The 16503-nt window shown below is 42.4% G+C and overlaps 1 protein-coding gene across 29 annotated transcripts in view; it reads left to right on the top strand.

Annotated features, from left to right (window-relative positions):
* The window catches only part of ARMH3 (armadillo like helical domain containing 3), a 213682-nt gene that overhangs the window by 87546 nt on the left and 109633 nt on the right, over nucleotides 1-16503 (top strand). For 24 of the 29 annotated variants that reach the window (XR_010146690.1, XR_010146689.1, XR_010146688.1 and 21 more), the window contains 2 exons: nucleotides 11782-11864; nucleotides 12793-12919. The exons of the other annotated variants lie outside the window; for them this stretch is intronic. Coding sequence is in view for 19 of the 24 variants with exons in the window: in XM_507998.8 (XP_507998.2) it covers nucleotides 11782-11864; nucleotides 12793-12919 (210 nt within the window). In the remaining 5 variants the exon portion in view is untranslated. The remainder of the gene's footprint in view (nucleotides 1-11781; nucleotides 11865-12792; nucleotides 12920-16503) is intronic. 29 annotated transcript variants of the gene reach the window in all.

The raw sequence follows: 16503 nt of genomic DNA, 5'->3' as shown, positions 1-16503 counted from the left end.
TGCTTCTTTTAGTTTAGCTTCTTTTTTAAACTTTTAATTTTGATGTAATTATAGACTTACAGGAAGTTGCAAAAATAGTATATAGAGTTTCATGTACCCTTCACCCAGCTTCCTCCAGTGATGACATCTTATATAACTCTACAACATTGCTTCTTTTAGTTTTGAAGAGAGTATCCAGGCGGGAAAGAACATAGCAGTAAAAACTAGAGTAGATGGGAAGGGGAATTTTGGCAGCTGCTATTTCTATCTTGTTTTTAAAATTGCTCTTCCTCATTCTGCTAAATTTTCTCTGATTTAGGCAAATATGTCACAAGATATATTCTAGGCTGATGTGCCTAATTAAGACTGCTTTAGCTTCCATATGCAAAAATAGAGAGCCTTTTTTCCTCTATGGGTGATCAATTCCTCTCAAAATTAGAATGTTCTAATTCAGGGGCATTAGAAGGTATCTTTCTGGTTCTATAATGTAGTTATGAAATATTCTCTACAGCAGTATAGAAAGCCCAAGGACTAAAAAGGAATGCCAGGAAGCTTTTTTCCCTTTCAAATCACTACATTTGGCTGAATCCAAAATTTACACTATTTTGAATCTTTGTCTCATCCCCTCAGAAACTTGGCAGAAGCAAAAGATAAGAATCTCTAACAGGTTTAGCCTGTTACAGGGAGAAAAAGATTCCCACGTAAAAGCCCCCAAAAGAGCAAGAAATCACTTTGTTCTTTTCTCTGTGCATGCAGTCACTTCCTATCCAGAAAAATGTCAACTCTCATAGGCCCATGAGCATTTTGTCAAGTAAAAGGGACCAGGGAAGGATTAGCTGTGCTTTTGGTTACTCTGCCTATATTAGTTTCAAAGGGACATGTCATGTGGTTTCATAAGGTATCATCCTTCTCTGGATCTCGAGGGAGCAAGACAAATCTGTTATTGGTCCTACCTCATTTTGGCAAAAAGTAAAGTTATTGGTTCTGTGTCAGATGGCTCCACTGAGACATGGTCTCATTGACTTTTAGATTTCTTAAAGGGTGATTTTGGCTATCACTCCTTTGGGAAACGGTTGGGGGAAAGGAGCAGGTGGTATAGGGCCCTAGAAGAAGGCAGTGGCTCCTGAGCATGCTTGGTTAGAGGCAGCTGCACAGGAACCCTACATTTCCCAAAGTCTAGGATCTGGGAACTTTCATGTGGAAACTCATTTTCATGAAAAAGAAGAGGGTGGGTGCTAATTGTGAGGTTTGCATTGTCTGCAAGAAAATGGGGAATGGAAGATGGTTGAGAACCTTATTATTATTTTTTTTTTAGCAGATACACATTGACTGCAAGGAAAATGGTAAGGATGGAAGCAGATTTCCGTTTAAAGAAAGGATTTGTTCTATTTCTGACTCATTTAGAGGAATGTGGAACCTTTAGTCAGTGCAAGCTGTTGACATACTGACTTGTGTGCTGTGTTCACCTGGAGAGGCTGATAGCATACAGCCAGAGCCATTTCATTTTCTTGTTTGATTCTTTGGCCTCTGTGTCAGTGAAGTGCTTAGGCTTACATCCAGACAGATGCCTGTATTCTGAAAAGCCACCTAGAGTTGTTCCCTGCCCCCTGCTCCCCCCACGACTGAGTCTTGCTCTGTGGCCCAGGCTGGAGTGCCGTGGCGCGATCTCAGCTCACCACAACCTCTGCCTCCCGGGTTCAAGCAATTCTCCTGCCTCAGCCTCCCGAGTAGCTGGGAATACAGGCGCACACCACCATGCCTGGCTCATTTTTGTATTTTTAGTAGAGACGGGCTTTTACCATGTTGGCCGGGCTGGTCTTGAACTCCTGACCTTGTGATCCACCTACCTTGGCCTCCCAAAGTGTTAGGATTACAGGCTTGAGCCACCGCGTCTGGCTGAGTATTTTTAAATTATTCTACTGGCAGGTGTTGGCTTCAGATTCTCTCCTGCACCACTCTGCTGATTGACAGTGAGCCTGCTGATTGCTGGCAATGTCCCTGGGTAATTGGTGATTTTGTCCAGAGATGCTGGAATTGGCTAGGTTTATAGTGCCTCCAGGGTTTTGGTGGCATGAGCTTATTACACTAGTGCTATTTTCATCGTGTCCTTTGAGTTTCTTGACTTCTCTCCTAAGCAACTGAGATGGTAATATTATTCTTTTATTAGTCACTGTGAAATTATCCATCTCTCCTAATGAAGAGGTTTTGATTTGGGTTCTGTGGTACCTAAACCTAGCTCCATGCCAGGTCACAAAATCAAGTCTGGGTGAGTGTTGTCTTTGCTGTTTGTCTTCATAGCATGTAAAAGCTGCTCAAATAGACAGCTTTCTCTGACCTGATTCTTTGGAGACATTTGTTTGTGCTCTCCTGGAGGCTGTCTCCTTCCTGTTTTTAATCTTATTTAAATGTCATTCACTTGGTTTTGTAATTAAGCCTCCCCTCTCCTTTTTTGAGGCAGGCGCCTGAGCTACCACTTAATTGTGTCTTCCTGTGGTTGGCTTGTTCCTCTCTGCACCTGGTTTACCTTAATGCGGTGGGGGGGGGGGGGGAACAGGTTTTAGTCCTGGAGAAGTTCTCATATCCATTATTCATTCTACTGCTACATGGCAACACAATTTGCTGCTACCTTTTTTCCCTCCTCCTGAATTCAAAGCAGGATAGAAAAAATTCTGGGAAAGTTCTCATTGTGTATTAATGCTAGTAGGAACAGCTCTGCAAAAAAGGTTCCTTGTGGGGTGTGTGTTGGGGGCACTGTGTAAGATGGCAGGATTCTCAGATGGATCGTATTCAACTCTTCCTATTTGAAAATTAGGGTGGGCTGGGCGCAGGGGCTCACACGTATAATCCCAGCACTTTGGCCGATCACCTGAAGTCAGGAGTTCGAGACCAGCCTGGTGGAGCCCTGTCTCTACTAAAAATACAAAAGTTAGCCAGGCGTGGTGGCGGGTGCCTGTAATCCCAGCTACTTGGGAGGCTGAGGCAGAAGAATTGCTTGAACCCGGGAGGCAGAGGTTGCAGTGAGCCAAGATCACACCATTGCACTCCAGCCTGTCTCAAAAAAAAAAGACAAAAAACCCAAACCAAAAATTAGCCAGGCGTGGTGGCGGGCGCCTGTAATCCCAGCTACCTGGGGGGCTGAGGCAGAAGAATTGCTTGAACCCGGGAGGCAGAGGTTGCAGTGAGCCAAGATCACACCATTGCACTCCAGCCTGTCTCAAAAAAAACAAAACAAAACAAAACAAAAAAAAACAAAAAAAAAAACCCAAACCAAAAATTAGCCAGGTGTGGTGGTGCATGCCTGTAATCCCAGCTACTCGGGAAGCTAAGGCACAAGAATCGCTTGAACCCGGGAGGTGGAGGTTGCCGTGAGCCGGGATTGCACCACTGCACCACTCCAGCCTGGGTGACAGAGTGAGACTGTTAAAAAAAAAAAAAAAAAAAGAAAAGAAAAAGAAAAAAAAATTAGATTGTCTGCCTCTACCTCTAGGAATTCACGTGGGACTTAGGGAACCATCAGAGTGCCTGGTCCTGGCTCAGCTTCCCAGAACCTGTACACTCTTCTATATTCTATCTGCATCTGCATACAGAAAAGTCGGAACTCTACACACTGTTGTCATACTCTTTCAGCAGATATGATGCACAGGACTCCCCAAGGAAGGGAACATGGGCTGAAGCTGAGTGTGAGACTGATAGTTGCCTCTAGTACAGAGTCAAAAGAGAGCAGTTGTAGCCAATTTGCAGTTCCTGAAAAAGAGCCCAGAAAATAAGTTTTCAAGGGGCCTGGTATGAAAGACTTGCCAATGAAGAAATGAGTGTGTATTGAGCACTCACTTCCCTACAACTTAAACGTATTTAATGTGTAATATAATACCTCAAATATTTTACTGCAGTAATTTCTCAGTTCTTCACTTGGTGCAGAGTTAAGAGTACTTGGAACCCCATTAAGTATAACAGATGAAACAGCAAGGATTAGGAATCAAACCCAGAGTCCCTGAGGATTTTGTAGGATAGTGTTGGTATTTAGTGCATTGTTAGTTTGGATGGTGAACTTTGGTGATTATTTTGAAGATTGCCACAGTGTTGCCTTGAAGGCTGCCCGGGGTTCATTTTGAATTTGCATTCCTGCTCAAGTTCATGGGCTCTCTGTTGATTGAGTATATTTGGCTCCTTTCCTTTTACCTATCAGTGAGGAAGCATCTTTGTGTGTTTGTCCCTGTACTTAGTATGGTGTACTTTGACGTGAATGTCAGCCAGTCAGTTATGCAGAGGTTACAGAAAGTGAGACTGGAGTGTTTGTGAGGCTGTTGGGAGTGTCTGTGGAAAGAAAAACATTGACCTTTTGTTTTTCTTTTTAATTGGGGTAAAATAAACATAAAATTTATCATTGTAACTGTGTTTAACCATACAGTTCAGTGGCATTAAGTATATTCACATTGTGCAACCATCACTACCTTCCATTTCCAGTACTTTTTTTTATCTTCCCAAACTGAAACTCAGTACTCATTAAACAAAAACTTTTTTTTTTTCTTTTTTTGAGATGGAGTCTCACTCTGTCACCCAGGTGGGAGTGCAGTGGTGCAATCTTGGTTCACTGCAACTTCCGCCTCTGGGTTCAAGTGATTCTCCTGCCTCAGCCTCCCGAGTAGCTGGGACTATAGGTGTGTACCACCATGCCAGGCTAATTTTTTTTTTTTTTTTTTTTTGGTAAAGACGGGGTTTCACCATGTTACAGGCTGGTCTTGAACTCCTGACCTCAGGTAATCCACCTTCCTTGGCCTCCAAAGTGCTGGGATTACAGGTGTGAGCCACCGTGTCTGGCCAGCAATAATTCTTAATTCCCCCTCATGCCAGACCCTGGCAACACTAATTCTGAATTTGATTACTCTGGGTATTTCATTTAAGTGGAATTAAACAGCATTTGTCCTTTTGTAACTGGTTTATTTCACTTAGAATAATATCTTCAAGGTTCATCTATGTTGTCAGAATTTTCTTCCTTTTTAAGGCTGAGTAATATTCTGCCATATGTATATACCATATTTTGTTTATTGATTCATCTTTTGATGGACATTTGGGTTGCTTCCACCTTTTGGCTGTTGTGAATGATGCTGCTGTAAACATGGGTGTACAAATACTTGTTTGAGTTCCTGCAATCGCTTGTTTTTTTGAGATTGTGTGCATTTAATTATCTTAGGCCAGTGGAGTGAAGTCCTAAGACATTTAGAGACATGTACTCTGAGCTGGCCAGGCGTGATGGCTCATGCCTGTAATCCTAGCACTTTGGGAAGCCAAGGCGGGCAGATCACTTGAGGTCAGGAGTTTGAGACCAGCCTGGCCAACGTGGCGAAACCCTGTCTTTATTAAAAATGCAAAAATTGCTGGGCGCAGTGGCTTACACCTGCAGTCCCAGCACTTTGGGAGGCCGAAGTGGGCGGATCACGAGGTCAGGAGATCGAGACCATCCTGGCTAACACGGTGAAACCCCATCTCTATTAAAAATACAAAAAAATTAGCCAGGCGTGGTGGCGGGCGCCTGTAGTCCCAGCTGCTCGGGAGGCTGAGGCAGGAGAATGGCGTGAACCTGGGAGGCGGAGCTTGCAGTGAGCCGAGATCACACCACTGCAGTCCAGCCTGGGCGACAGAGCAAGACTCCGTCTCAAAAAAAAAAAAAAGAAAGAAAAAGAGAACCCCTACTTTAACGAAAGGGAAATGGCATAAAATAAGTAGGTCAATAGCCTACTACCACCTTATTTTAAGTTGACCTTTTAAAACTACTACCAGGAGACAGCCAAGTGCAGTGGCCCATGCCTGTAATCCCAGCTACTCGGGAGGCTGAGGCAGGAGAATCGCTTGAACCCAAGAGACAGAGGTCGCGGAGAGCCGAGATCGTGCCGTTGCACTCCACCCTGGGCAACAAGAGCAAAACTCCATCTCAAAAACAAAAATAAATAAATAAAAAATAAAAACAAATAAGTAAATAGGCCAGGCACAGTGGCTCATGCCTGTAATGTCAGCACTTTGTAGGGCTGAGGCGGGTGGATCACCTGAGGTCAAGAGTTCGAGACCAGCCTGGCCAACATGGTGAAACCCCGTCTCTACTAAAAATACAAAAATGGCTGGGCACGGTGGCTCACACCTGTAATCCCAGCACTTTGGGAGGCCGAGTCCAAGGCGACCGGATCACGAGGTCAGGAGATGGAGGCCATCCTGGCTAACACAGTGAAATAAAAAATACAAAAAATTAGGCAGGTGTGGTGGCAGGTGCCTGTAGTCCCCTACTCAGGAGGCTGAGGCAGGAGAATGGCTTGAACCCGGGAGGTGGAGGTTGCAGTGAGCCATGATCGTGCCACTGCACTCCAGCCTGGGCAACAGAGTGAGACTCTGTTTCAAAAAAAAAAAAAATGCAAAATTATCCGGGCATGGTGATGGGTTCCTGTAATCCCAGCTACTTGGGAGGCTAAGGCAGGAGAATCTCTTGAACCCGGGAGGTGGAGGTTGCAGTGGGACAAGATCATGCCACTGCACTTCAGTCTGGGTGACAGAGTTGAGCTCTGTCTCAAAAAAAAAGAAAAAAAGACATGTACTCTGAGCTTATAGGATTTTTCCTTTGGTCACTTTGTTATGTGAGGGGCTAATCAGTGGAATTGTGATCAAAGTATGGTTTTTGGTGGCAAATATAGATATTGGCCCTAGATAGCTCCTGTATCCCCAACAAATATTTTTCAAATTGAAGTTTGGGTGGATCCAATACAGTTTCATAGACCTCAGCAGTGGGAGTTCAGAGACCTTCTTCTCCCCAGCATGATTTGTCCTTAATGCAGTTTAGCTCCAACCAGCATATTGGCTTTGGGTAATTTATTTAACCTTTCTGAATTTTGATTTGCTCATCTGTAAAATGGGAACAATAATACCTACTTCATCAGATAGTTAAGAGGATTCAGTGAGAAGAATATACTTTAAGTGCTTTACATAATATCTAGCACCTAGCAAGCACCTAATAAGTGTTACCTTTCCTGCCATTTATGACCATGGTATTTCTCACTTTGAAAAGAGGTGAATGTAGTTTGAGGAAGGTGATTTCTGTAGTTAAGTGTCTTTTTTTAAGGTATCAGATAGAGGGTAAAAAAAAAAAAAAAAGGAAAGTTTGAGATGCTCTGTGTGAGCTTCGGGACACAGTTATTAACTTGTAGTAGTTGTCATTCTTCTGGAGGAAATGATGCATTCCTCTGTGATGTGTCTCTTCACGTTGGTATTTTGGGACAGCCCATTCCCAGGGATGTGGAGTATAGGCCCATGGGCATTATCTCTTCAGGTTTGGAAAGTCTCAACTACCAAGCTTGCCCTTACCCAAAAGGATATTCTCTGCAACAAGCTATGCCATTCTCTTTTGAGGGAGTGAGCTGCCATTGCTCACCTAATGGGCAAAGCTGTTTACACAGTGTTAAGTTTCTATACCGTAAGGTCATGCTTCGTTGGAAATCTCTCAGACCAGGAGTCAGGCCTTTGGTGAAGAATCCTGTATTAGCCCTTTTCCCCCACTTCATTTTAGAAACTATTATTTAACAATGAGAAACATGATAAGGCAAAGGATTAAATTAAACGGTACATCCTGTCCCTTATATCTTCATGACTGCAACATTTACTGTACTTGATTGCAAAGTCTTACAGATGTATGACTGATTAACAGTACTATGTTTATGCAATCATCCCCTTATTTTTTAGTTATCTTAATTCTTCCCTGTATGTACTGCTGCTTCTGTGAGTGTCCTTGGAACAATTTGGCTGGTCATGTGCCCAGATGGCATCAAGTGGACAAGTGGATCAAGGGCAGTTTTCTAAAAATGTGTGTGTATGTAGAGGGGGTGAGTCAGGAGCCTGTTAGCATGAGCTCTGTGTTGGCACTGAGATCCTGAGTGCCAGTTCTCTGCTGTCCTTGAAACTGCTCCTGACACAGGGCATTTTCTTCTTTGGCCTAAACCTGTCTTTTTTGGCATAAACCCTGTGCAAAGCTCGGTCTATAAAGTTTATAAATAAACCTGGTTATTAATTGTTTATACCCATATTTTTTTGTTTTGGTTCTGATTTTGTCTAAAGAAAGGGGATCTTGGCTCCCTTTAATGTCCATATCCAATCATCTTCCATTGGCAGTACCTAATTTTGAAGAAGGCAACACTGACTGAGGGAATTAGGAACAATTTTAGTTGATAGTTATGTGCTTAAAAAAAAAAGAGAGAGCAAGCAGCCACAAGGGATAGAGAGGTGGAGGTGAGAGCTGAGATGTAGATAAGACAGCAGAGAGCAGGCCAAGGAGCTGGCAGAGAGGCCTGCTGAGGTGGCTCGTGCTGAGCAAAGCTTCTGGGAGTCTTTTTGTGTTGCCAGTGAGTGACAGGAAGGCGATAATGAGGTATTAAATACTTGTACTTTAACAGGTAGCTGAGGACCAAGGGAAAATGGGGACCAAATACATGAAAATGACGTAGAGCAGCCAACAGGTGGAGAAAGTTATAAACCAGAGTCTAGAGAAGTGCTGATAACAGTATAGTCAGCAGGTCTAAGCACACCATTTATAGTAAGCTGTAACCCCACTTTAACGTTCAGCTTGATCTCGCACCTTTATTTGTTTAATCTTCTTTTTTTTTTTTTTTTTTGAGACGGAGTTTTGCTCTGTCGCCCAGGCTAGAGTGCTGTGGTGCAATCTCGGCTCACTGCAAACTCCGCCTTCCAGGTTCAAGCGATTCTCCTGCCTCAGCCTCACGAGTAGCTGGGATTACAGGTGCCCGCCACTGTGCCCGGCTAATTTTTGTATTTTTTAGTAGAGACGGGGTTTCACCATCTTGGCCGGGCTGGTCTCGAACTCCTGACCTCATGATCAGCCTGCCTCAGCCTCCCAAAGTGCTGGGATTACAGACATGAGCCACTGTACCTGGCTTATCTTCTTAATGGCATGGTAGAAAGAACACTAAACAGGTGACAAGGTCCTAGTCCCAGCTTAGTCACCAGCTAGTTTGGGGTGAGGGTGGAATGGGGCATGGAGTTTTCTTATCCAAAAATGAGGAAATCGGATTAAATGACCTAAGGCATTTTCTAGCTCTAAAAATCTATAATCAGCTATGTCAAAGCCTCACAGACTTAAAACTCCCATCATATCAGGTCAGAGGCTAGAATCTGTGTGTAGTAGTGTATAGGACACTGAACAGTTGATATAGTGAGTGCAAAGTCAAGGAGATGATGATGGAGAAAAGCACTAATTCATGGGATATTTGGGACATGCTCTCTTGAAGAAGAATTACCATCTGTGATGTCAGAGGCTTCATTTTAGTTGCCTGTTAAATTCCCTGTAGATAATTCTTTTTTTTTTTGGAGAAGGAGTCTTGCTCTGTCGCCCAAGGTGGAGTGCAGTGGTGCGATCTCGGCTCACTGCAGCCTTCACCTCCCGGGTTTAAGCAATTCTTCTGCCTCAGCCTCTCGAGTAGCTGGGACTACAGGCGCACGCCGCCACGCCCAGCTAATTTTTTGTATTTTAGTAGAGACAGGGTTTCACCGTGTTGCCCAGGCTGTTCTCGAACTCCTGAACTCAGGCAATCTGCCTGCCTTAGCCTCCCAAAGTGCTAGGATTACAGGCGTGAGCCACTGCGCCCAGCCCCTGTAGAGAATTCTTACTTCCAAGTGAGAAGACCTTGGTTCTTGGGGGAGCGGAATATCTGACCTGCATTTTCAGGGGCAGAATGCAAGCCACTCTGGCACTGACTCTCAGAGTATTGTGGTACTGGACTCTCCCTTTCAATACTCTGGCTCCGCTAATGCCTGTGGCAGTTGAGACACAGGTTGCCCGTGCCAGAGTTGCTCTCTTCCTCCTCTAATATTTGTCACTTTGTCATCCTGGATTCTGAATCCCAGAGATCAAGACTAGCTGTAGTCCAGCAGAGGAGCAATAAATCATTGCTCCCACATCCTTTCCTCCAGGTTTCCTGCCCTTTAATTACCACATAGCCACTGCTGAGGCTGCATCTCTGTGCTGTGTGTCCTGGGGACAAAAGCCCTTGTTGATGGGATGTGTGCAAAAGCTGCTTTGTCTCTAGCCGTTACGTTTTGCAGAGTGCCAAGCGTGCTGCCCATCCCTTTCTCTTGCCTCTATGATTTTATAGAGTCCGATTGTCAGGTAGTATATCATTAACAGGGCTTGTCTAAACTCTGGGGATTAGGTGGTGGGGTGGGCAGCCCCTACGTAGCTCACTCAGCAAGGTGATCTTCTTTAAGGAGGGAAGTTTGGGTTAGTCATTTTTATGTGAATTTTAGCTAGCCCCCTTATTCCTGTGCTCCTGGTAGGAGCTAAGCAGGTTGTGTGATCCTGAATGGGCTCCCTTGGAGCCTTTTCGTCCCCCCAGTCCAACAGATACTTGATCACTTAACAGACACCATTAAAAGGGCCAGCTGCCTATCATTTGCCTTTTCATTATGAAACCCCAGAGAACTCAAGTTGGGGCCGGGGTAAAGAGTTTATAAATGAAGATGCCTATCTCCTTCATGCCTGGCAAGGCTTTTTTACTATTTGAGGGGAAGATTCAGGCTTTAGAAACAGAATGTGGGTGAAGCCAGCCTCTTGTACTTTCCTTGCCTGCTGTTTCTTTACTGTACCTGTGCTTTTAAAGGATTGAGAGTGAGGGGTGTTGTGTGGTAGGCAGCAAGAGTCTGGAGAGTCTCACTCCTACTCATCATTCCCTGCTGTTCCAAATCAAAGCTCACATCTCTTCTTTAAGAGTAGTAAACTTCACACAAAACTCTGACAGCATGGGAGAATGAACTTCTTTGCTGGCAAAGAAGCAGATATGGTCCTAGAAAAAGAGAGGTCAAGCCTTTTCTTGGGTCTGTGGAAGGTGGGGGTTTGTGGGGGAGAAGACAGAAGGACCACAGATTGCCTGCAGCTGCTGAACCCCTTTATAGTATCCCATCAAGTAGGGGAGGTAGGTACAGGAGCATTATCTGAGATGGGCAGAGAAGCAGGACTCATTTCGTGGACAAAATGTGCTAGGTGAATGAGTATAAGGTAACTGATAACTTCTTTTATGCTTAATATTTATTTGCAAAAATGTCTGAAGCTGCACTGCTAACCTAGGGACTTGGCAGTCAGTCTCTTTATTGAGGTTGCTTGGGTTTTAGGAATCTCTCCCCTCGCTAAGAATTGCCAGGCAGAAAGAGATTTCAATAAATGTTGTCACTGTGACGAGAGGTCAGCGCAAGCTTCACTTTGTTTGAATAGTTAGAGCAGTTAAGGGCTTTTTTTCTCTTTATGAGCTCTCCTCATCTAGAGGAGTACATACAGTATAGCTGCTATATCTGGTGACCAGTTAGAATGGATACATTTTCCTCTTAGCAATGATGTCTGAAACAGATACATGTCTAAAGCTTGATGACAATAGAAGCTAGCAGCTGAGGGTGGAAGGGGGACCCTCATTTTCACCTGTAAATTGAGCAAATTTGATGGGGAAATCACCATGTGGGAGTAAATTTGAAAAACCAAGATGTCGGTTTTATAGTCAAATTTCTGAGCTTAATTGCTGTTTAAGAAGTGGCAAAAAGAAGTAGCTATTTCAAAACCTTCCATGAACAGATAAGCAGACACGTGCTTGGGAAGGTGAGTGCTTTCCTCAAATATACCTACCTTACCTGCTTTTTAAAAGACCTTGGTGGCTGAGACTTACTCACTCTAACCCTCTGGATTTTTTTTAGAGCTAGTCTGTTTTTATTTAACTTTATTAATCATGGTTTGAATAGCTTGTTGATGTCTTTTTTTTTTTTTTTTTAAAGCCTTGATAAATTTGCTGAAGTTCCTTATGTCAAATGAGACTGTACTTTTGGCCAAACACAACATTTTTACATTAGCCCTTATGGTGAGTATCAAAACAAATACTTCTTTTTCTGAAGCCATATGCTAAGGCAGAAATGCACTGATTTGAAACAGGAGCTGGTGGTCTGGGGACTAAGCCATAGAGGGAACCAGACCTATATATATTTTTTGGATCAGAATCTGGACTGGTGGTCCCCACTCTCACCTATGTCTTTGGCAAACTCTGCATGACTCTCTTTGCTTCATGAAAATATATTGTCTGGCAGGGGTGGGTATAGATTAGATCTCTGTGTATGAATAGTGAGCCTTGGTCCCAATTGAGAGACTGCTGTATACTACTGCGGTCTCTATGTTGGTAAATAGCAAACCCTCTGAAGGTTCCATCATGGCTGCACTTGGTTTCTGAGGGACATTACAGATGCTTGCTTATCTGGCTGGTTATTTGGGATAGAAGGAGGCCATTGTGCATTTTGACTATCTTCTTAGGATGTTATACAATGTGTTCTTAAATGTTCAACATTAGAGGGAAAAAAAGTCTTGATTCGTAGCATTTGCTGATTTTCATTGTAGAGCTACACCCACCATGGCCAATTTCAAGCTATCAATGTGACATCAGAGTCATGCAGAGTTGGGAAGCAATGTGCAGTAGCACACCATTATATGATGTTTGCACCACACAGATATAATAGTTATAAATCTCCAGAGCATAGGTTATAGTAAAAGGTAGAAAATAATTAGGAAGTGATAAGTTTTTAATATTTATTACTTTCATTTTAATATAATTTATTTAATTATAAGTTTATATGAGTGAAATTTTTAATAATGACTGTGTTTAACAACTGGCTTACAAAATTCCTGAAAATTTTACAGTCAACTCTTGCAAGACAGTAAGAGCTGGCTACAGCATACCACTGATAATTTGTAGTCTTCATAGCCTGATGCCTATATATGGGCCTTTCCTTCTTTTTTAGATTGTGAACCTATTTAATATGTTTATCACATATGGCGACACATTTCTGCCAACCCCCAGCAGCTATGATGAACTTTACTATGAGATTATCCGCATGCACCAGAGCTTTGACAACCTCTACTCCATGGGTAAGCTGCCTTTTCTTTTTACTCCTCTCTCCACCATTTGTCTAGCTTTTGGCATATAAGAGGAAAAGACTACGAAAGATTCTCCTCTAGTTGTTTGGTGCCCTGTGTGGCACAGAAATATAGTAGTCTCCTCTTCTCAGGCAATAGGAAGGTACATGTGGGCCTTTTTGCCTTTAGGAATTCAGATTTCATCTCAGTGTAAAGCTGGTTAGCAGCCCTTTGTTGATGTTTGTGAGAGAGAGAGAGAGAATAGGGAGGCTTGTGGATTCATTGAATGCCAGGGAGAAGGAGGTGAAAGAGTGGGTGGGAATTGACAGCAGCAAATAAAAGAACTTGGATCCCAGAACATTGTGTAATTTGCGGATGTCCAGGATTTTAAGGAATCTTAGTGTACCTATGTATTTTTAGCATAACTTACAAGTGGAAGTGGGCATTAGATAAAAATCTTTTTTTTGCAAATCTTTTGGTGATTGGCTCACTGAAAATATACTCTCAAGCTACAGCAAGTATAACTTATTTCTGAAAGAAGTCATATGTCCCTATAAGTTTGGAATAGGGGCCTAGTTAATTCTACCTGTAGTATAAAGGTTAAGGAAAAATCTCTGTAGATTGCACAGAAACAGCCACTCAGTAAAACTATCTTATTTTTAAAACCCAAATTTATTAGCTTTATTGAAGTATAATTGACATATAAACTGCACACATTTTAATTATACAAATTTTAATAAGTCTTGACATATGCGTACGTATGTGAAACTATCACAATCATCAGGATAATAACCATATCCGTCACCTCCCAAAAGTTTCCTTGTATCTCTTTAGAATCCTCTGATGTCTCCTTCACCACCTTCACCCACTGTGCCTCATCCCTGGGCAACCACTGATTTGCCTCTGTCACTGTAGATTGGTTTGCTTCATCCTTTGTGATGAGATTAATTGTGAAAATCCCAACCTCTCCTTGGGACTCCTGTATCATGAGGAAACTGGAGAGGATTTGGAACAAGTACCAGGAGAAAGAATAGAAGCAGCAGTGGAAAAGAAGGATTGCCTGGGAGGAAAATATTTTTTTTTCTAGTATACTTTATTTTTTAGAGAAGTGAAGGAAAACTTTTAAGAGAACTTTATAAGAGAACCTTTGCTATAATGTCTTAGGCAGTGCAAGTAGGGCCTTGTATTAGTAGGATGTTTTCAATGGCAAGTATCAGAAAACTCGGACTTAAAACTATCTTAAAGAGTAGGAAAATTATATGACAATTCTAGAATGGTATGATCAGTTGCTCAACAATGTCTACAAGGACCCAGGTTTTAAAAATATCTCCTCTCTCTCATTGTAATAGCTTTAGCATCAAGTCAGTTGCCCATGCAACAGCAAATTTCAGTTGTCCCATCAAGACCCATCTCTTTTTTTAGGAGCTTGGCAGCCTTACATAAGAACTCTCTAATAGACTTCACGTTGGCTAGATGTGCTCAGGTTACCCTAGTGTGGTTTGCATCTGCCTGGCTTCACCAACTTCCTGAGAATGTAGAATGTAGAATTTTCCAAGGGTAAAGAGCAGCCCCAGAGGTTTTAGCACTCATTGGTAGATGAATAAAGATGCTTTTCAACGAGAAAAGGAAAGAGTTGGAGTGGGGGAGATATTTTATAAAAGTCTGACATACCTGCTCAACTGGGCCATATGTAACTAGTCAAATGAGATAAACCCTTGTAGCTACAGCAACAAGATAAGAGAAGATACCTGTGAATGTCCAAATCTGCCAAGGGAGTAAAAATGTTAACCAGGAGGGCACAAATAGGAAAGTGAAACACAGCAAACAATAGGAGATAGTATGTTTCAGTGCTCTGTTTTATATAAAGTATAAACTTATGCTGAAAAATACTTGTTTTTTATTAACCTTTTTGAGGTTAATAAAATTTTGCCATAATTTACATATATGGCAAAAACCACCCTTCTAAATGTACAGTTTTGAGTTTTGACAAATGCATATAGTAGTGTAATTATCACAAAAATCAAGATATAGAAGAGTTTCACTATCCAAAAAATTTCCCTTGTGTTCATATGAGGTCACCTCCTTTGTCTACCCACAACCCCTAGCAACCACTGATCTGTTTTCTGTTCTCTTGGTTTTGCCTTTTGCAGAACATCTTATAGATGGAATCATATAACCTTTTGAATCTGGCTTCTTTCATATAGTATTTCATTTGAAATTCATCCTTGTCATTGCATCTATCAGTAGTTCCTTCCTTTTTATTACAGAGTAATATTCCATTGTATGAATTGCCATCTTAGTTTATCCATTTATCAGGTGAAGGACATTTGGAAGGTTTCCAGTTTTTAGCGATGATAAATAAAGCTCCTGTTAACATTCTTGTACCTTAGTGAATACAAGGTTTTTTTTTTGTTTTTGTTCTTTCTTGAGACAGGGTCTTTCTCTTTCACCCATGGTAGAGTGCAGTGGCACAATTATGGCTCACTGGAGCTTTTACCTCCTGAGCTCAAGCAATCCTCCCACTTCAGCCTCCAAAGTAGCTGGGACTACAGGTACATGCCACCACGCCTGGGTCATTTTTGTATTTTTAGTAGAGACAGGGTTTCGCCATGTTGCCCAGGCTGGTCTTGAACTCCTGGGCTCAAGCAACCTGCCCATCTCGGCCTCCCAAAGTGTTGAGATTACAGATGTGAGCCACTGTGCCCAGCATGAACCCAGGTTTTTATTTCACTTGGTTATGTACCTAGCAATGGGATTTTGGGGTATTGTGGTAAGTATGTTTTAACTATATAAGAAACCGCCAAACCGTTTTCCAAAATGCATGTTCTATTTTACATTCTCTCCAGCAATGCATGAAAGTTGTCGTCATTCCATATCATATCCAGCACTTGATATCCTCCACTTTGTTGTTGTTGTTGTTGTTTGCTTCTAGATATATAGTGCTACCTCACTGTTTTTAACTTTGCGTGAATAATGATTTTGAGCATCTTTTCCTGTCCTTATTTGCCATCTATATATCTTCTTTGGTGAAGTATTTGCTCAAATCTTTTGCTCATTAAAAAAAAAAAAAAAAAAAAAAAAGGCTGGGCACGGTGGCTGACGTTTGTAATCCCAGCACTTTCAGAGTCCCAGGTGGGAGGATCAAGACTAGCCTGGCTAACATGGTGAAACCCTGTCTCTACTAAAAATACAAAAATTAGCCAGGCATGGTGGCACACACCTGTAGTCCCAGCACTTTGGGTGGCCAAAGTAGGCAGATCACTTGAGCTCAGGAGTTCGAGACCAGCCAACATGGCAAAACCCTGTCTTTACCAAAAATACAAAAATTTATCTAGGTGTGGCAGTGCATGCTTATGGTCCTAGCAACTTGGGAGGCTAAGGTGGGAGGATCACTGGAGCCCAGGAGGCTGAGGTTGCAGTGAGCTGAGATTGTACCACTGCACTCCAGCCTGTGTGACAGAGTGGTACCCTATCTCAAGAAAAAACAAACACCAGTGCACACCAAAGTTTATAATAGCACCATTCACAAGTGCCAAAAGGTGGAAGCAACTCAAGTGTCCATTGACAGATGAATAGATAAACAAAATATGGTATAT

The sequence above is a fragment of the Pan troglodytes genome, chromosome 8 (genome assembly GCF_028858775.2).
Source record: "Pan troglodytes isolate AG18354 chromosome 8, NHGRI_mPanTro3-v2.0_pri, whole genome shotgun sequence".
NCBI lineage: Eukaryota > Metazoa > Chordata > Mammalia > Primates > Hominidae > Pan > Pan troglodytes.
The sequence above is the reverse complement of the archived record's forward strand: the minus strand, read 5'-3'. Positions and strand labels throughout refer to the sequence as shown.